Below are 18298 nucleotides of genomic sequence, written 5' to 3' on the forward strand. Positions count from 1 at the left end.
CGGGTGTCACTGGGTGTGGCCACTGGCGTCTCCTCTGTCATGCTGATGATGTTCTGAAGGACTTTACTGGTCGGTCCTTCATTTGCACACACACACACACACACGCACACACAGGCAGAGAGCCTCCCTGCATGCTGCGGTCACGTGCACAGTGGCTCACAACAACAAACACGCACGCGCGCCCAGCAGGAGGCACCAACAACCGACAGTTAAAAGCGGGAAGACTGGTTCCAGTCCGCAGATTGGATCCCAGCGAGAGGAGATACATTCAGGGCAACGCGAACACACGCAAACGCGCGCGCGCTTTGATCGGAGGAGACCCTAGGAATGAGCCGAGGAGCGATCACGGAGGACCGGATCACTGTGCCGGGCCCCCTTGGGAGGATTCTCAGGATCCAGCTGCCGCACGGTGAGTGACACGCACGCAGCCAGGGGTACACGCAGGCACACAATGTCGTGCACATTCACAAAAGGTCATTTTTCGATCATTTCGATTGATGGACATGCACAGCGGGTGGTCATCATTACGTCACCAATTAAAGAAATGACGTCTCAAGCGCTGACACGCGCTCCACGAGCGGTTACGTAAGAGCCGCGGGGTCCGCGCGCTGCAGCTTGTGAAATTTAAGGAAGGTTGATGCGGTTCTGCTGCGGGACAAAGGCGCGACTTTCGCAGCCGCAGCCCCGGATCGGGAGGGGGGAGGGGGCTTCAGGACCCCGGGCTGACGGCCCTGCGTTTATTTTGGGAGAGGAAGCGGGGGGGGGGGGCAGGACTGCGATGAGGAACAGCCCGCGTGGCTTCTGCTCCTTCTCCCCGCAAAGAAAATAAATGGAGGCCAAGCAGCGCGTGGCGGCGCGGCGGCAGCGCGTGCGATGCGAGAGCACAGGTGAGTTTTGAATCCTGCAAACGGAGACGGAAAAGCTGCAGTCTGTGCCTCACGCGCGCGCGCACGCACGGTCGTACAGTGTTGCGCAACCCTGCCGAGGTGTGTTTTTGCGTGATTTCCCACAACAGCAGAATCTGAAGTGTTTCCTGTGGTCATCACGTGGACATGTTGGACAGTCAAGGACAGAGTCCAGATATCAGGAGATATCTGCTTGAGACAGACGGTGACGTCAGACCGTGGGCGGGGCCACCGCCAGTGTTCGGACATCGCGATTCTGAATTTATCGTTAATACGACATTTGGATTCGTGCAACATCCTGCTGGAGAAGCTTCGAACTCATTTCCAGCAGCTAAACGCAGCAGTTTCCCCATTTAAAAAAAAAAAAAAAGTTAAACTAATAATAAAAATGATCAATTTAGTCATGGGCACGTCAAGGACAGCACATAGTTAAAAGGTGCATTAGCCTTTAATTAATTAATGACATTAGATCTTGAATTAAAATAGCAATGTTGTAGTTTTTGGAGTCCTGACGTAGATGAGATGAACGGACATGCACTGGTCATGGATAAGACATGATACCACAGCAGAATCTTGCTAAGCTTCATGTATTCTTTCTACCATAATCAGGCCTAACTGGACCGTAGGACAACGTTTGGCCTCCTTCAGTTCTGACCGGTTTGGTGAGAGTTGAGACTCTTGGTGCTTTTCCTTCAGGGGTATCAGGGCTGAACGTTTGAATGGTGCGGTGCTGAATATGCTAACGGGGCTGTTAATGCTCTGTTTGGCCAGGGGGGCTAACGCCACTCAGGAGCCGCCAGAGGATTCAAACCCACAACTGAAACAGTTTTCTTTGTTTCACTAAACAAATAAAGGCTACGAGCTGGACCTGGTCAAACAGCCACACGGCCAGACCCCAAATAAGGTTTACCAGGCTGAGGGACAATCAGCAGAACCGGCGGACAGTTGAAGAGGGACCTAAGTTACTGCAACAACCAGTGAGCAACTGGTCACGGAGTTGTTGGAAACTAGTTTTTTATACTACTGACATCAATCTGAGCTCCCCTGAAACAAACTGGTTTACTTAGAACGTAACGTTTGTGTTTCCTGTATATGCTAGTTAGCCACCAGAGCTAATGTTGTTTACATTTTTGGTGATGTCCTGGACTGTGGAGGGACTTTGAGCCTTGGTCTTCCATGGTACCGGTTAACTTGTAAAGATTTTAGTCCAGCCACCCCCATTAAAGGAAGGCAAGACTCTGACCTCCCTCCCAGTGACCCCCCGCTGGGGGGCTGCACTCTACGAGGGCTATTTTGCTTTTATTTTGCTAATGAGCAAAATGTAAATTAAGCCCATCAACATCTGATAAACTAATCTGTTAGTGTTGCTTAGTTGTTTTTGCACTTGCATGCTGTGTGCATACTTTAAGATTCATTATTTTATTCTTTACTGATTTGTTAACTTTTATTCATTGTCTGCTGCTAACAAACGAAACGAAATTACGCTGTGCAGAGTTGTGCGAATATTTCCCGTCTTTCTGGTTGTGCACGTTGTAAAGTCTCTGACTGTAATAAAGGCTTTATTGTATCAGCGGACCTTTCCATGTCCTCCACACTTGTTTTTGTGTTACATGCTAATGAGAGTCTGGAGACCACATCGCTATGAAGACCCCGCCCACGCTACGCTGAGATGAGACCGCTTGTGTCGAGCCAATCTTGTGTAGCAGAAAACACCGCGTTTGTGTTCTCGCCGGGCTGAATGGCCGTCATCAAGCGACCCCCGCTTGATGAATAGCTGTCATTAACGCTCATCAGCTAATCAAAGGTTGACTGAAACCATCTGATGGGGTCACTCATCAGGTGAGGGTCACATGACCCAGGAGGGGCTGGGTGTTCACCTGTTTAGGGAGACGCCCGGGTTCTAGCGTGTCCCTAGCGTATTTGATGCTGTTCTTCTGCTGTTCTTCTAGTTTGGTGGTCTGGTTTGTCCAACGTGGACATCTTCACTGCTCTGGACCATTTGTGACTGGCTGCTTTGTCCTTTGGGTGGACCGGCCCCTGTCTCAGTTTCGCCCAGCTGGACATGAACAGGAAGGTGTTGCTGGTCAAAGATTCTCCCGATCTTGTTCAGAAACACCAAGTTCAGGTCGCCACAAGTGTGGCGGACTAAAATCAGCCCCTAACCCTGTCCAAAACTGTGAAACAGCTCACATCTATACCTCTGTCTTTGTGAGGACATTTATGGATAACCACCCCCAGCTCCTGAGCTCCTGCCTAAACCCAACCTTAAACCAGGTCTGAACCCTCAGACACACCTTTGAGGTTGTCCTCACTTTGCTGGTAAACTGGTCCTCACTAAGTAGAACACACACAGCGTTGCTTCCTGTGTGCCTGGACAAAGGTTACCGTTGCATGTTACGATTGGTCGATGACCTCGTCTTAGCCAAACAACATGATTGACAGGCGACTGGTCCAACCACAGACTCGGTTCTGAGCCGGCATCCAATCAAACCCACAAAGTGACGGCGTGTGACGGCTAAAAAGTCTTGCTGTCAATTGAGAGCTCCTCTTTATTGCATGCTGCTCACACACACTCACACGGACACACTAGCCTGTTGAAGCGATGTCAGAGAGGCTCACTCAGACCCGTCTGGAGAAGACCTGGGTTCCTTGTATGAAGAGCAGGTTGAGCCAACGTAGAGGCTGTGAGTACACATGCACACAAGAACACACACGCGTTTGCTGATTAATGTGTATCAAGTGTGTCACATTCGCCTCTGGAGATTTTGATGTCCACCTCATCGCGTGGCGTTTAGCCAGAAGGCCATTAACCTCAACCACGCCGTCATGTGACCTCAGCGGTGAACATCGGCCCTTCCGCTCTTCCATTTTGAGCGGATTCTTTTGGGAAAAACCCAACAGAGACAAGCGCCCACGTGAGAAGAACCGTAGAAACCATCGTCAGGAGGGTCCAAGGAAGGGGCAGAGTCTCAACCATTCAGTCCAGACCTCAGAAACCCATGTGTGTGTGTGTGTGTGTGTGTGTGTGTGTTTCAGCCTCAGTGCCCCAGTTCACCAACTCCCCGACCATGATTGTGATGGTGGGACTCCCGGCCAGAGGGAAGACCTACATCTCCAAGAAGCTGACCAGATACCTGAACTGGATCGGTGTCACCACCAAAGGTACCAGAGACGAGTCTGAACCACTTTACTGCCGGTGTTCAATAGAACTGGCTGTCATCTGCATAAAAGCGTCCCTGTTTTTGACCCACCAGCCCCCCTCAGTCCGATCTAGACCTCAGACGGTCATCCTGACCCCTGCTGGTCTATATTGTTTTTGTCCCAAGTGTCTCTCGGGGACTTTAAGGATGGAATCAGCCTGAAGCTTCTGGAGAACCTGACCAAACCAACAGATTCATGCTAAAAAGGGTGTTGTGTTCACCGTTTGTCTGTCTGTCGGTCTGTCTGTGCTTCAGCGTTCAATGTGGGCCAGTACAGGAGAGACGCTGCAGGTTCCTACAACAGCTTTGAGTTCTTCAGGTCCGACAACGCGGAGGCCATGAAGATACGCAAGTATGAGCGCCGTGTGCTGAGAACTTTAATCCAGGGGGTTTCTGTGGGTTAATGACCTTGGTGGATTTTCAGGGCCTGTATCGTTGCTGCTCTGAGGGACGTGTGTGACTACTTCACCAGAGGGATGGGCCAGGTGGTGGTGAGTTCACAACCACAACTGCTGCACCAGAGTGGCCTCTTTTAGTCAATATTAAACTCCAAAACTTGTGATCTTAAAGGTTTTGGATGCCACCAACACCACCCCCGACCGCAGAGATCTGATCCTCAACTTTGCCAAGGAGAACGGATACAAGGTCAGGTTTTTGCCTCCTTTCGGTCTCTGAAAACCTTATTTTTGCGGCCTGATTTTAATACTTGACCCCAATGTGTGCAGGTTTTCTTTGTGGAGTCAATATGTGACGATCCAGAAATCATTGCTGAGAACATTAAGGTAGGTGAAGCCAATGACGGTAGAGTCCAGCAGAAGTCTACAATCCTTTGACCGCTTTATTCACATCCCACAGCAAGTAAAGCTGAGCAGTCCGGACTATGCAGGCTGTGACAAGGAGGAAGCGGTGGCAGACTTCCTGAAGAGGATCGAATGCTACCAGGTGACCTACATCCCCCTGGACGACACCAAGGACAGGTGAGGCCACTAACACCAGTGTGAACCAGTCCAGGCTCGGGTTTAGACCCCACCCCCATATGAGCCCAGTTCTACTCAAGGTTTCCTCCCGTTGAAGGCAGTTTGTCCTGCCTCTGATACTCGTTCAGGGGTCAGACCAACTTTCTGTGCAGACCGTCTGGATCAGGGGTGGGCAAGTCCAGTCCTCGAGGGCCAGATCCGCACCGGGTTCACCCAACACTTTCACCTGGGGTTCCGCCTCATTTGGCGAAAGCGGTTTCTACCTGGTTGGATGCAAAACCTGGCTGGAATCCAGCCTTCATGGATTGGACTTGGTCATCAAGGGAGGACAAATCCAGTCCTTGAGGGTTGGATTCCAGCTTCAACCAGGCAGGAACTGCTTTCACCAAGGTAAGTGGAACCCCAGGTGAAAGCGTTGTCTACCTGTAGGACAGAAAGTCTGGCCCTCGAGGACTGGACTTGCCCACCCCTGGTCTGGATCCTAGCAGATGCTCTTTATTAATGTTGGAGTGGATTGAATATCAGTCTGTGAATGCAGAATCATAAACGTGTTATAAACAGACAGATTCGTTTTGGGTGACTGAAGTCTGGAACTTTGCGCAGAAACTTGTCCTACATCAAGATCTTCAACGTGGGCAGCAGGTACCTGGTTAATCGGGTCCAGGACCACATCCAGAGCAGGATCGTCTACTACCTCATGAACATCCACGTGACGCCGAGGTCCATCTACCTGTGTCGCCACGGCGAGAGCGAGCTCAACCTCGTGGGTCGTATTGGGGGAGATTTGGGGCTGTCGTCTCAGGGGGCAAAGGTCAGACATACGGAAACATGGAAAGGCGTCTTTTAAACTTGCTGGTGGAGCTCAACTGTCCGGGGTTTTCTGTCAGTTTGCCAGCGTTCTGGGGACGTACATGCGCGACCAGTCCATCAGAGACCTGAAGGTCTGGACGAGCCACATGAAGAGGACCATCCAGACTGCCGAGGCTCTGGGAGTCCAGTACGAACAGTGGAAGGCCCTCAACGAGATCGATGCCGTGAGTGCGACCTCCTCGTGTCCGCGTGCTGTGTGACACACCTTCACGTCTGGTTTCTTCTGCTCCAGGGAGTGTGTGAGGAGATGTCCTATGAGGAGATTCAGGAGAATTTCCCCGAAGAGTTTGCACTGCGAGACCAAGACAAGTATCGTTACCGCTACCCTAAAGGAGAGGTGAGAACCTGAACGTGCAGTTCTGACCCACTAAGCCTGGAGAGTTGTGGCTGGACATGTGCTAGTGTGAAGATATAGATGCTACACTAGCTTAGCATCTGCATAAAACAATATGAAAGGGCCAGGAGGTGCGTGCCCTTACAGAGACAGTATCCATGGCCTGTGTGTTTCAGTCGTACGAGGACCTGGTCCACCGTCTGGAGCCAGTCATCATGGAGCTGGAGAGGCAGGAGAACGTCTTGGTCATCTGTCATCAGGCCGTCATGAGGTGTTTGCTGGCCTACTTCCTGGACAAGAGTGCCGGTGAGACACGCCCCCCCACTGAAGCTAACGTAGCGAACACCCCCATTTAAACCGTGTGTCTTCTGTCTCAGACGAGCTTCCTTACCTGAAGTGTCCTCTCCACACTGTCCTGAAACTCACCCCAGTGGCCTACGGTGAGTCCAGCCCCACGCCTTTGCCCCGAGGACCTCCTCGTCAGGCCATTTCACGCCAATCTCTTTGTTTTAGGTTGCAGAGTCGAGTCCGTCTTCCTCAACGTGGAGGCTGTAAACACTCACAGAGACAGACCAGAGGTAGGTTCAGTGAAAACTGTCCTAATTGGATGAGGTTTAGCTAGCTAACAGTGCTAACTTTGGGGTGAGCTGCATCTTTAAAAAGAGGAGTCAGGTGACTTCAGATGACCGTTTCTGTCATTTTTCCAGAACGTAGATGTGAACAGGGACCCCGCGGAGGCTTTGGAGACCGTCCCAGACCACATCTAGACCGTCAGGCTCTATCTCCAGCCGCAGTCAAGCAAAGTGACCTTTTCAACGGACGTAATCCCAGTCGTCAGTTATCCAGGCTGTTCCTTTCACCTGCATTTTTATGAGCATTAACGCACCTTAATGCACCACGGCTCAGGCCAAAGACAGTGACATGAAATTCACTGGAATTCACTGTTATTTCTGAAACACTTTTTCGGGTTACCATAGTTACCATGCTAACCTCAGCTAGCACCACTTCTTGTCACGAAGTCTGTGTCCAAGTTTGAGGAGAACTCAAATGATTTCGCAACAGAATATTTTTGGAAGCTCTGATGGTATTTTTGTATTTCTAAGACTTGAGATTTTTCTTCGTTACTGATGAAGATGGCGTGAACTAAAAAGAGAGAAGTTTGACACCAACTCGTGTTTTACAGAGGAAAAGAGCAGGAAAAACTGCTGACGGGACTAAAGAACAGGAACTAACGTAGTTCTGCCCGGCTGAAAAGACGTTTGCGCTTTACTGTACAAGCCACGCACACACTGAATTTCTGACCAATCACGCGGTAGTTCTGACCCAGGATGAGCAGAAATGTTCCGCCTGGATGAGGAAGCCAGAACTCCAGTCAGGAAACTTCCATCTTTATGCTAAGCTAGCAGCTGCAGGTGACAGATGTAACATTTTCTGCACCTCTGGATGTTAATGTTTACATACAGGTGAGGGCGGGCTTTGGGGCGTGGCTTGAATCAGCCCCGCCCCCTGGGAAACAAGATGGCTGCCAGAACGTCAAGGTTTACATTCAGCTGGATTCTCAGTAAAGACACAGCTGGGCTCATATTCTTTCCTCCACGTTAATATTTTTGGTGCTATTTTGACTTCATGCAAAATAAAATCTCCCATAATCCTCTGTGAAGTGTGAAACCAGAGGCAAACATCTGGCTCCTGAACCACCAGATGTGCCTCACAAATATGCAGTAGAAAGTTGACCTGCCATTTGAAACATTGTCGCTAGGCTAACAGTGTTGCTATGGCGGCGACCCCTGGCGCTAACGTTAGCTCCCACATCTGGATGGACAGCAGATGTGTTTTCAGAGATGCTGCTATGTACAGTCATGTTCTTATTTAGGTCTTCCTGTCCCGTCCTGCGGTTTCTGAACAACCACCTCGTCTCACCGCTCGGTTCTGTGTCCAATTGTCCCCGTGACATGTAACAACACCGAGTGTGAGCAATGGTGAACACTTTATTCAATAAACAACAAATGCTAACAGTGTTGCTATGACTCTGGAGACGTGACGTTGCCGAGTGAGCGGAGGAGACGCAGACGCATCTCAAGGGTGTCAACAACAACAGGAGGACGCACGTCCCGCGTCCTGTCCCCTGCGGGAGCAACGGGGCGACGGCCTCATCTCTGGCTGCTGGTTCCGGCCCGTGGGGAGGACGCCTGGGCTTCTCTGTACTGCTGTGACCAGCTCTTTGGGTCCTGCTGATGGAGCTGAAACATCACAAAGGTGATCCAGCTCAGCGACCACGCAGGTGTTTCCCCTCACACACACACACACACACATACACACCGACCTCAGCCATAAACTCCAGGATTTTGGCTTTTGACACCTCTGCAACAGCACGCTGACCCCAACAAAAGTCGTGTTCCAGGGGTTCTGTGTGAGGGACACGGACGTATTCCAGGTACCTACACACACACACACACACATGCCGTATCACAGCCTGAGCTAAACACATCAAGACAGGCTAAAACTGGGAGTACAGCAGCTGGATCCTGGTGCAGATGTTGGGAGGCACCAGGCCCGGCTCACCTCGGCTGTGGTGCCGGCTGGACTGGACCTTCCCCGGCTGCTCTTTGGTGTGGTATAAACCAGAGTCTATGGTCTGACAGAAACTGGCTCTGAACACACCAGCTGGTCCCAGTGGGACTGGAACCTATGACCTGCCGAACCCACTTGCGTGTGATAACACGACTGAGCTAATGTCTGGGCTTAGGCCAGGACCAGGGGCGGGCCGGGTCAGGAGCTGTGAACAGAGAGGGGGAAGCCCAGACGTACCTCTGGCGTACAAACTCCTCCGTCACCACTTTCTTCACCTCCCCAAACTCCGAGTGTTTTTCTCTGCAGGGGCAGAACAGAACAGAACGTTGACCACCACCCATCCCGGGACCTGGACCTGGACCAGGAGGTCAGCTCACCCCGGCTGAACACGCAGCTTCTTCAGGATGTTCCAGATAACACCTGCAGCACAAAGCAGAGACCCACCCGGTGACTCCAGACCAAGTTCAACGTGGCGGTTCTGACCCACGGACCAGATGGTTCTGCTGAAGAACCCAGAAAGATCAAAGAACCCGACTCACTCTCTCTGACGACGCCTCCTTTCATGAAGATAACGCTGAGGATGACCCACAGCAGGCCCGTCTTTGAGCTGCAGGGTTTCCTGTACACACACACACACACACTCAGAGTCACCAGCAGATCCCAGATCTCAAACAGATCCTTCACTGAAGCAGATCTCACATGACCGGGGAAGCTGCCCCCACGGGCTCCAGGTTGTTCTGAAGTATGTACAAGTGATTCTTGGGGTCAATTTCCATCAGCCTGAGTCCGAAGACCTGGTGAGCAGAGAATGTCAGCCGATGTGTGATCAACGAGGTGATCAACACGGAGGTGATCCGGTGGCTCTGGACCCACCTGCTCAAAGGTCCGAGCCGCTCTCTTCATGACCTCTGGGTAGATGTTTTTATACTCCTTCAGCACCACTCTGATGAGGTCTGGAAGCAAAAGATCCTAATCTCAGGTCCATAACGCACATCGATCCAAACATGAGGAACATCTCACACAAACGCAGGTGGAACCAGGACCGGAGGCCCAGCACAGCCTGCTGCGGCGCTACCTGCTCGACGAATGGGGAACTTCTTCTGGTCTTTCACCAGGATGAACTGCACCACCTCGGCTGTCTGCAGGAGACACACACACACACACGCGCACACACACACACTCCACTGCATGAAAACACACTTCAACAGGTGTGTTCACCCACAAGTCACCTGTGTGCTACCTTTCGTTCAACCTGAGCGGGGGTGAGCTTCTCCAAGCCTCTCTGGACCTGGGAGGTAGTTGGCTGAGTGAACAAGGAGTCGTCATCGTCCTCCTGAACACGGCCGGAGCCAGAATGTCTCTGCATGGACAAGGAAACACTGGATGAATAGATGGAAGGATGGATGGATGAATACATGGAAGGATGGATGGATGGATGGATGGATGGATGGATGGATGGATGGACGGACTCACTGCAGCCTGAGAGGAGCGGGGTGGGTTTGCCGACCTGCCTCTCTGCGTCATCACCACCCACTAACAGAGAAAAGGCACATTTGCAAAGATCTACATACATTTGTGACTTAACAAAAACAGACGTTTGAAGGAGACGTTAGTGACACGTTTAGACCAACTAGAGCTGGAAAGTGAACCATCTGAATCATCGTTAACCAAACCCCGTTGACAGAAACGACCCTTTTTCCTTACCGAAACGGTTTCCGAACAGTAAAATTCCCGCTTGCGCTTCTGGCGGACGCACGCTTATGACGTCATCGCTCCCCGGTTCCCGCGACTTTTTCGACTAAAACTTTATCAGCAACAGTTAGATCGACACACATTTGTGCTTTAAACGGGACTAAACGCGTGCATGTGTGCACGCTGTATAGATACGTATATAAGTACATAAATGTGGTAAATATGTAAAGTCATATGAAATCTATTTTTAGATCCACAGCACAAGAAGCAACGTGAAACTTGCAGCTCAACTGAAGAGAATGAGAAGATAAAACATGATGAAAATCATGATGAAAATCATGATGAAGAACATGATGAAGATCTTGACTTACACACGAGAGACAAGAAATAATATCAAATGCGCGTGTGTTTATCTTGCAACTATTAACTGAAAATTCTGATCGGAAAATGTGAATAATAGGAACAGTTTCTCTTTATTTTGTATTTATGTGCAATGTGAAGAAAAGTGAAGCGAGGGGATGTTAAAGCGTGTGATTAAACAGTTTTTAAGTCATTAATCTGCCACAACACGCATCTCTAAAACGTCTAAATATACAATTAAAACCAATTAAAAACTCACCTGGAACCACTCGTCCCCACAAGGCGGCGCTGTTCCCTTTACACCGGTAGATCTCCACGGAGCGGACGCGCGCACGCAGGCGGGACGGCGGTGCTGCACGGTGAGGTGCAGCGGGCAGAAGCGGACCGGGTCCCGCTGTCGCCTGTGGCCATGCGGGCAGAGAGAGAGGATGGGGGAAGACAGAGGACGCGCGTCCCCGCTGAAGAACTTCGTGGCCGGAGGAGTGGCCGGAGCCTGCCTGCTGCTGGCTGGACACCCGCTGGACACCATCAAGGTCTGTGACGCGGCGTCTGTGCTTCTGCTCGTCCATTCATGAATCCACTAAAAGTCACGGTTTGATCCAGTGATCAGGAGGATTAACGCGCTTACAGGAGCCTCGCTGCTGCCTTTCTACCGACAGGAGCTGATAAAAGTTTAAAAGTTGGAGGCGACAGGTGTCAGACTGGGGAGGTGATCACCTGTCAATGGCAGAAGAAAGGAATAGAGGATTATTGTCAGGCTCGTGCACGTGTCAGGAATTTCTCTGAACCTCAACGGCCGCGCTTTTATCTTTAACGGGTGTTTCCTTATCTGTCAGGGCAGCGCGCGCGCGCGGGTGTGTGTGTGACCTCTGAAGGGCCATCAAACCGGAGCTGACATCATGATTTAGTGATGACGCAAAGCTGTGTGTGTGTGTGTGTGTGTGTGTGTGTGTGTGTGTGTGTGTTTCAGGTGAGGCTGCAGACGCAGCCCAGATCCTCCTGCACGGTCCTCTACACGGGGACGTACGACTGTTTCAGAAAGACCGTGTCCAAAGAGGTGAACGACACAAACACACGCACACACACACAACCCTTCAGAATGTCTCTGGACAGTCAGGACTGACCGGAGAGGGCAGCATGTTCATGTCATCATATTTGGAATCATCACGGATGATTTTCCAGCCTTTGTCCTTTACCTGGATCCAGAACAGAACCAGTTAATAGAAGAACTGCAGGCAAAGTTCAGAGTCACGTGATTTTCACCACGTGACCTTTGATATTTTGCTGCCCACCTGTGTTCCAAGGCAAAACCTTGAGTTACAATTTACACAGATGAATTATCCATAACTCCTGATCATTTCTGCCTCCGTGTGTGTGTGTGTGTGTGTGTGTGTCCAGGGACTCCTGGGCCTCTATAAAGGTATGGGCGCTCCTCTGGCAGGTGTCGCTCCAATGATGGCCATCAGTTTCTTTGGGTTTGGTCTGGGGAAACAGCTCCAGCAGACGGACTTGAACTCACCTCTAACGTAAACACACACACACACGCACACGTACACACGGTGGTGTGTGTGCCCAGAATAGCTAGTTATAGAGCAATTCCTTGCCGTCCCTCCCCTCTACTCTCATTGGTCTCTTCACGGAGCCCCGCCCCCTTTGCACCATGTGACCCATCTGCCTCTTGGTCTATATCTGTACGTGTCAATGTGGAGGCTGGACAATCCTCTGTATCTCCTGTCCAGAAGGGCTTTAAGTCCTCTGGTTTCTGAGAACTCTGTGTGTGTGTGGGTGTGTGTGTGTGTGTGTGTGTGTGTGTATGTGTGTGTGTGTGCGTGTGCGTGTGTGTGTGTGTGTGTGATCTTTCCTGTCTGGAAAACATTTCTTTCCTCTTATAGTCTCCACAGATGAGGCCAGCATAGTTTGCTTTGGTTTCTTGATGGTTCCGTCTGAGCTTTTCTTGACTGGGTCACTACTTTTCCTCCTCTTTGTATTTTGATAAAGTCAACAGTCAATAAACCGTCTACCGTCTTCTTAACCGCTTAACTGGGTCCCCCCCTGGAAGGGTCACCAGTACAGGGACCTATATGAGCATTTGTGGGTTTGGCACCTTGCTCGAGGGCATCACGGCAGTGCTGTGAAGGTGCTCTGGCACCTTCCCCTACCATCAGAACACCTGTGTTTTGTCCGGACCGGGGCTGGAACCGGGACCCCTCCTCTTCTCAGTCCAGTGTCACTAAACACCTGTTTTATTTTGGAAGGGACTTGATTCATCGTCGGACCTGTGTAGGAAGTTCCTGTCTGGAACCCTAACCCTAACCCTAACCCTAACCCTGTGGAAATATAGTCTAACCAAGAAATAGTGCTTCTACTGAGGACGTTGTGGACGTTCCTTACGTTGTGGCGTTGGTGTTGGTGTGGTTGTGTGTCCAATATGGACATCATGGACCTGATGGACCTCTGTTCTGTTGTGTTCAGGCACACTCAGGTTTTCCTGTCTGGCTGTCTGGCAGGAGTTTTCACCACGGTCATTGTTGCCCCAGGAGAAAGAATCAAGTGTTTACTTCAGGTAGGATACGTGTGTGTGTGTCTGTGTGTCTGTGTGTGCATTTGAACTGCACACGAGTGCAATGCTACATGGTGCGTTCAGGTTCAGGCCAGTGGTGGGAAGCTGAAGTACTCGGGGCCACTGGACTGTGCAGTCCGACTCTATAAAGAACAGGGGATCCGCAGCGTCTACAAAGGAACCGTTCTGACGCTCATCAGAGGTAACTTGGACAGACGTGTGTGCGTGTGTGAGTGTGTGTGTGTGTGTGTGTGTGTGTGTGGACTGACTAAGCTTTAATCGATGTGTGTGCCGGCTGTCTCTCAGACGTGCCTTCCAACGGTCTATACTTCCTCACATATGAATACCTCAAACGAGCCCTCACACCTGAGGGTCAAAGGTGAGTGACCCTGACTAGCATCCAGGACAGTGAGCAGATCTGAGGTCTGTTAAACATTAAGCTTCGCATTGCACGTGTCTGCCAAGATGAACACACCACATTCCTGTTACAGCGTCAGCCAGCTCAGCACTCCCAACATCCTCCTGGCAGGAGGGGTAGCTGGAATTCTCAACTGGACCATCGCTCTTCCTCCAGATGTCCTCAAGTCCAATTTCCAGACAGGTGAGTTTGTGAAAAAGTCAGGCGGACATGTGACCTTTCTTCAAATGAACTGCGCGCGCATGTGTGTATGTGTGTTCAGCTGCAGAGGGGAAGTACAGCGGTTTGCTTGATGTGCTCAGAACTCTGCTCAGAGAAGAAGGTCCTGCGGCGCTCTATAAAGGCTTCAATGCCGTCTTCCTCCGAGCCTTCCCTGCTAATGCGGTACCTGTTTACATGTCATACATGTCATACATGTCATACGTCCAACCAGTGGGTGTGAACCGTCTTATTAAAGGACTCCAAGCTGGACACAAAATGAGGAAATTTGATTTGGACCCACTAAAATGAACTAATCCTGTCCTGTGGTCATCTCTGCTCCTGTCTTCCTCCCCAGGCCTGCTTTTTAGGGTTCGAGGTGGCTTTAAAGGGACTGAACGCACTTGCACCCAGTTGGTAAAGCTAGCTGGGAACCAGTCACCAGGCTGGACTACCCAGTGTTAGACTGGTCATGTGGAACTGGGACTTCAGATATTACATTTCTCTTTTATATTCTTTTATTATATAGTTTTTTCACTGTTGTGTATGAGACACAAACACGTGTTCACGATATTTAAATGGATGCAGTATTTGGAAAGAATGGGAGCAGTTTGTGCTTTTAGTGTGGAATTTCTGCTCTGTTGTGTTTTTAAATAAAGTCTTTTACATCTACAGCAAGATTGTCTTTCATCTCCATCAGAGTCTTCAGATATTGTGGGTAGAAAGGAGGGTTTGATGTTCATCGGATGTTTCCAGCTTTGATGAAGTGTCCCAACATTAAAGGAGAAATCGAGGGGAGATCAAAGCACATCAAAAGTGGAAATCACGACACCTGTTGGCAAGGATGGCTCGTTACAACATGAAATAACGACTTCACCGCTGTGCGTGTGCGTGCGTGAACTGTGTAGTCTACAACATGTTTATAACAACTTCACATTTGTGCTAGTCAATGGTTTGTCCTTGATAAATAATTGTTGTGTTTTTTAAACGGGGGATACAATTGTGGATTTTGCGAAATAAGCATTTAGGAAATAAAGTTTTTTTTTTGTTTTTTTTTAAAGAAAATTCAAGAGGAATACAAAACTGCCCAATTCTGCCCAACATAACAACATAATTTGCCTTCTTGAACAGCCTCGTATAATTGCATACAGACCGGATGTTAGCGCCGATCGATTACCCATAATTCCGCATTGTTGTCAACGCGGAAGTCTTTTTTTCTTTAAAATAGGTTTAAGGAAACGCGACAGATTTTTTTTTCGCCAACGGACCAAATTTAAACTATACCAACAGAAACTACTGGCCGGTAATATTTGCCCGCTAAGTGGTCGCTAAAAGTCGTCTTTCCCACAATTCCTTGCGCGACTTTTAGTTCCGAAGTTGGTGACCAGTGGACTGTCAGCTGGAGAAAAGGTGAAGTACAATTTGATCTTTCTGCGGCCACGATGTTAAAGTTAAAGTTCCCGATGAGCTTCAACTTTGGCGATGCAGCCTCGCTAGCAGACGTTAGCATCCACTCGGCTCTGGACACACGTCAATGTCTCGTTGGACAACGTGCATCGAGACAACCAGGAGAAACGCGAAAAATTAAGGTTGTTTCTAAAAAAAAAAAGATGAAACCTTTGAATCAAGCCGGGCTCAGATCTGATACTGTTCATGCAGGCATGCCGAGCTTTTGTTTAAACACTGACTAACTTTTGTGGACGTGTGCAGATCTGCTGTGTTTGGGGTAAACTGTGGTGGCAGCGCTGCGAAGTTCAACCAAGCCCGGTTCCGATTGTATCACCCTGCCTGTTCTGTGACCTGTGACCTGTGACTGTTGCAGGTGGGTGGATGTAGAACCTGGAGATCGCTGCCATGCCTCTGGAGGTCCGCTGGCCGTTCCCCCAGTGCCCACCCTTGGCCTGGAGGGTCTCCAGCTCACTGGTCATGGGCATGGTGGGCTCGTATTCATACTTCTGGACCAGTAAGTGTGCGCCCACATTAGCCCAGGTGGGAGCGTGGGCATTCGGTTCAATCCCAGCCCTGGTCTTCTTTCTGCAACAGAGTACATGAACTATTTGACGGTCCACAACCAGGAGGTCTTGCTGGACCTAGTTGACAGGAGGCCCTCGGACACGCCGCTCATCACCCTGTCCAATCACCAGTCCTGCATGGACGACCCGCACCTCTGGGGTAAGACAGCACATGGAGCGGCTGGAGCATGAGGACACCACCCTCACCTCTGTTTTTGCTGCAGGCGTTCTGAAGCTCAGACACCTGTGGGACTTCAACAGGATGCGCTGGTGAGCTTTGTCAGCCTTTTTCCTCACCTGAGGTCTGGCGGCCTGGGCTGATTTATTGGTCCATTTCAGGACTCCAGCAGCGTCTGATATCTGCTTCACCAAAGAGCTGCACTCCCGATTCTTCAGCAGAGGAAAGTGTGTTCCTGTCTGCAGAGGCGAGTCCCCACCCCCCCACCCCCCTTTTATATCACATTCTGTTGTGAGTTAAGCCCAACGGCGTCATGTCCACGTCTGCCCACTGTTGCTATAGCAATCCTGCTGACCGAGTCGTGTTGTGTTCTGCGAAGGTGATGGTGTTTACCAGAGAGGCATGGATTTTGTACTGGACAAGCTCAACAGAGGCGAGTGGGTGCACATTTTCCCAGAAGGTGCGTTCACCCCCTCTGCCCCCCCCCCCCCCCGTCTTTCACCCTTTAAGCTGCTGTTGTTTTCTCCTGATTGACGGCCTCCTCTGACGCTGCTCCAACAGGCAAAATCAACATGACGGAAGAGTTCATCCGGTTAAAATGGGGTAAGGTTCGGCTCTGCTTGATGACACTTCCGCTGCCCTGCTCATCCCTTCTCCTGTGTGTTTGGCAGGAGTGGGGCGGTTAATAACCGAGTGCTCCCTTAATCCCGTCATCCTGCCGCTCTGGCACGTGGGTGAGTCTCAGCGTCACCTTTCATCACAGGGTCCCTCCACAGATGCTAGTAGATGCTAAAATGTCTGAGAAAAGGTGGTATGGTTGTGATTCCTGTGCGTTTGCCCGTAGGTTTGAGTGATGTTCTGCCCAATATGAAGCCCTACGTTCCTCGGATCGGGAAGGTAGGGCACAAACGGCTCATCCCGGCTGTGTGCCGGCACGTTAGTGTTCACGCTAGTGTTGTCTGACCTTTCCAGAGGATCACGGTTCTGGTGGGGAGGCCGTTCAGCGTGAAGGAGCTGGTCGAGTCCCTGCGAGCTGAGAACAAGAGCCAGGTGAGGATGGAAGGTTTCCCACGTGATGTTTGATGTGTTCTGAAATGTTCCTGCAGGCCAAGATCAGCCTCTTCCAGAGCTTTTACATGCCCCTTATTCTATTTCTTCTCAGTTGGAAATGAGGAAGACCTTGACTGACTTCATCCAGGGGGAGTTTCGGGGCCTGAAGGCCCAGGCTGAGGCCCTCCATGGACAAGCCCAGATTAAATCCTGAGTGTTGCTGCCACACTCTTTTACCCCAGTGAGGGTAAAATCAAGGCAGTGCAGCCTTACCGCTCCCCAGTTTGGAGTCATTGTCAGCACTGGACCATCAATCTCACAAGGTCTCACAAGGAGACCAGGTGGGACTCCTGAATTCATAGCATCTCCTGGGAATTTCTGAAAGCCTAAACTGTTAAAATAGGTCTGACTTGTTGTTAGAATGAGACCTTTGTCCTGCAATGAGCCTTATTTTCCACTGGGCCATGTTGAGTGCTGCAGGAGGTGCTCTGGTCTGCATTCTCACCAGTAGGACAGCTTTGTTCTTCAAACATCTCTGTGTTCCACCCTGTCCCAGTTGGGTGTGCAGATAACGATACCTCCTTCCTCCGATACCTCACCAGCAGAGCTGCTGTTTGTCAGTTACGATGTTTCAACTACAGCGTTATCTGTGCACACACACGTGGACCGGCACAATGATATCACCGACTGTTGTGCAAGTCAAACCGCACCTGCTCTGTCCTCACTCAAGTGTTCCAATTGTGTGTGTGTGTGTGTGTGTGTGGACGATTTTTTAATGTATGTATCATTTTATAACAGAAATACAGTTTGTTCCAGCAGGGAAGCAGCTTGTTTTATGGATTTACATCGGACGGACACAATAAATGACTCCTTTCCAACCTGGACTAATCACAGTTTCTGGTATTTCTACATTAATGTCCAGGCTTTATTATTTATGTTTATTCTAATATATTAATCACTCCTCCAACGGCCT

The 18298-nt window shown here is 50.2% G+C and overlaps 4 protein-coding genes across 11 annotated transcripts; 3 read left to right on the top strand and 1 right to left on the bottom strand.

Moving 5' to 3' along the window:
* The first annotated feature begins 196 nt into the window (after window positions 1-196).
* LOC101064901 (6-phosphofructo-2-kinase/fructose-2,6-bisphosphatase-like) lies at window positions 197-7476 on the top strand. Of its 3 annotated transcripts, none has more exons than XM_029834428.1 (14): window positions 197-409; window positions 3942-4067; window positions 4361-4457; window positions 4530-4596; window positions 4676-4750; window positions 4831-4887; window positions 4961-5082; window positions 5686-5893; window positions 5970-6116; window positions 6185-6289; window positions 6463-6592; window positions 6664-6726; window positions 6800-6864; window positions 6994-7476. In XM_029834428.1, exons 1-14 carry the CDS (start codon window positions 328-330, stop codon window positions 7051-7053), a joined length of 1404 nt encoding a protein of 467 aa, XP_029690288.1. In that variant the 5' UTR covers window positions 197-327; the 3' UTR covers window positions 7054-7476. The 3 variants fall into 3 exon arrangements, with proteins under 3 accessions (XP_029690288.1, XP_011619309.1, XP_011619304.1); XM_011621007.2 differs by lacking the exon at window positions 197-409 and adding an exon at window positions 744-887; XM_011621002.2 differs by lacking the exon at window positions 197-409 and adding an exon at window positions 3040-3589.
* A 156-nt stretch (window positions 7477-7632) lies between these two features.
* On the bottom strand, window positions 7633-10661 carry LOC115246480 (non-structural maintenance of chromosomes element 3 homolog). Of its 5 annotated transcripts, XM_029834439.1 has the most exons (11): window positions 10562-10661; window positions 10301-10390; window positions 10098-10217; window positions 9933-9996; window positions 9731-9810; window positions 9557-9651; window positions 9397-9476; window positions 9235-9277; window positions 9095-9157; window positions 8610-8724; window positions 8301-8526 (listed from the first exon to the last, which is right to left on the bottom strand). In XM_029834439.1, the coding sequence occupies exons 2-11, from the start codon at window positions 10379-10381 to the stop codon at window positions 8437-8439; spliced, it is 831 nt and encodes a 276-aa protein (XP_029690299.1). In that variant the 5' UTR covers window positions 10382-10390; window positions 10562-10661; the 3' UTR covers window positions 8301-8436. The 5 variants fall into 5 exon arrangements, with proteins under 5 accessions (XP_029690297.1, XP_029690296.1, XP_029690298.1 ...); XM_029834437.1 differs by lacking the exon at window positions 8610-8724 and having other exon boundaries at window positions 7633-8526; window positions 10331-10390; XM_029834436.1 differs by lacking the exon at window positions 8610-8724 and having other exon boundaries at window positions 7633-8526.
* Window positions 10662-10805: 144 nt separating this feature from the next.
* LOC101065119 (mitochondrial carnitine/acylcarnitine carrier protein-like) lies at window positions 10806-14759 on the top strand. 2 transcript variants are annotated; one of them, XM_011621039.2, is made up of 9 exons: window positions 10806-11442; window positions 11880-11966; window positions 12308-12435; window positions 13382-13472; window positions 13554-13671; window positions 13776-13848; window positions 13961-14070; window positions 14190-14271; window positions 14444-14759. In XM_011621039.2, exons 1-9 carry the CDS (start codon window positions 11338-11340, stop codon window positions 14454-14456), a joined length of 807 nt encoding a protein of 268 aa, XP_011619341.2. In that variant the 5' UTR covers window positions 10806-11337; the 3' UTR covers window positions 14457-14759. The 2 variants fall into 2 exon arrangements, with proteins under 2 accessions (XP_011619341.2, XP_003962980.2); XM_003962931.3 differs by having other exon boundaries at window positions 10814-11442; window positions 14150-14271.
* Window positions 14760-15575: 816 nt separating this feature from the next.
* On the top strand, window positions 15576-18211 carry LOC115249262 (tafazzin-like). Its single transcript, XM_029834460.1, has 10 exons — window positions 15576-16048; window positions 16129-16257; window positions 16322-16367; window positions 16437-16522; window positions 16655-16735; window positions 16837-16878; window positions 16947-17009; window positions 17120-17172; window positions 17248-17325; window positions 17438-18211. Exons 1-10 carry the CDS (start codon window positions 15940-15942, stop codon window positions 17537-17539), a joined length of 789 nt encoding a protein of 262 aa, XP_029690320.1. The 5' UTR covers window positions 15576-15939; the 3' UTR covers window positions 17540-18211.
* The last annotated feature ends 87 nt before the right edge of the window (window positions 18212-18298 follow it).

The sequence above is a fragment of the Takifugu rubripes genome, chromosome 3 (assembly GCF_901000725.2).
Source record: "Takifugu rubripes chromosome 3, fTakRub1.2, whole genome shotgun sequence".
NCBI classification, from domain to species: Eukaryota; Metazoa; Chordata; class Actinopteri; order Tetraodontiformes; family Tetraodontidae; genus Takifugu; species Takifugu rubripes.

What these genes read in the sequence shown, in the direction of transcription:
- LOC101064901 (XM_029834428.1), top strand. Translation starts at nt 328, where the DNA reads ATGAGCCGAGGAGCGATCACGGAGGACCGGATCACTGTGCCGGGCCCC. An exon ending in GAGGGATGGGCCAGGTGGTG is followed by an intron (nt 4,597 to 4,675) that starts GTGAGTTCACAA and finishes GTGATCTTAAAG; the next exon opens with GTTTTGGATGCCACCAACAC. An exon ending in CTCACAGAGACAGACCAGAG is followed by an intron (nt 6,865 to 6,993) that starts GTAGGTTCAGTG and finishes TCATTTTTCCAG; the next exon opens with AACGTAGATGTGAACAGGGA.
- LOC115246480 (XM_029834436.1), bottom strand. Translation starts at nt 10,381, where the DNA reads ATGACGCAGAGAGGCAGGTCGGCAAACCCACCCCGCTCCTCTCAGGCT. An exon ending in GTTCCCCATTCGTCGAGCAG is followed by an intron (nt 9,811 to 9,932) that starts GTAGCGCCGCAG and finishes TTTTGCTTCCAG; the next exon opens with ACCTCATCAGAGTGGTGCTG. An exon ending in AGGAGGCGTCGTCAGAGAGA is followed by an intron (nt 9,278 to 9,396) that starts GTGAGTCGGGTT and finishes TTTGTGCTGCAG; the next exon opens with GTGTTATCTGGAACATCCTG.
- LOC101065119 (XM_003962931.3), top strand. Translation starts at nt 11,338, where the DNA reads ATGGGGGAAGACAGAGGACGCGCGTCCCCGCTGAAGAACTTCGTGGCC. An exon ending in ACCCGCTGGACACCATCAAG is followed by an intron (nt 11,443 to 11,879) that starts GTCTGTGACGCG and finishes TGTGTGTTTCAG; the next exon opens with GTGAGGCTGCAGACGCAGCC. An exon ending in CAAGTCCAATTTCCAGACAG is followed by an intron (nt 14,071 to 14,149) that starts GTGAGTTTGTGA and finishes ATGTGTGTTCAG; the next exon opens with CTGCAGAGGGGAAGTACAGC.
- LOC115249262 (XM_029834460.1), top strand. Translation starts at nt 15,940, where the DNA reads ATGCCTCTGGAGGTCCGCTGGCCGTTCCCCCAGTGCCCACCCTTGGCC. An exon ending in GTGTGTTCCTGTCTGCAGAG is followed by an intron (nt 16,523 to 16,654) that starts GCGAGTCCCCAC and finishes TGTTCTGCGAAG; the next exon opens with GTGATGGTGTTTACCAGAGA. An exon ending in GAGCTGAGAACAAGAGCCAG is followed by an intron (nt 17,326 to 17,437) that starts GTGAGGATGGAA and finishes ATTTCTTCTCAG; the next exon opens with TTGGAAATGAGGAAGACCTT.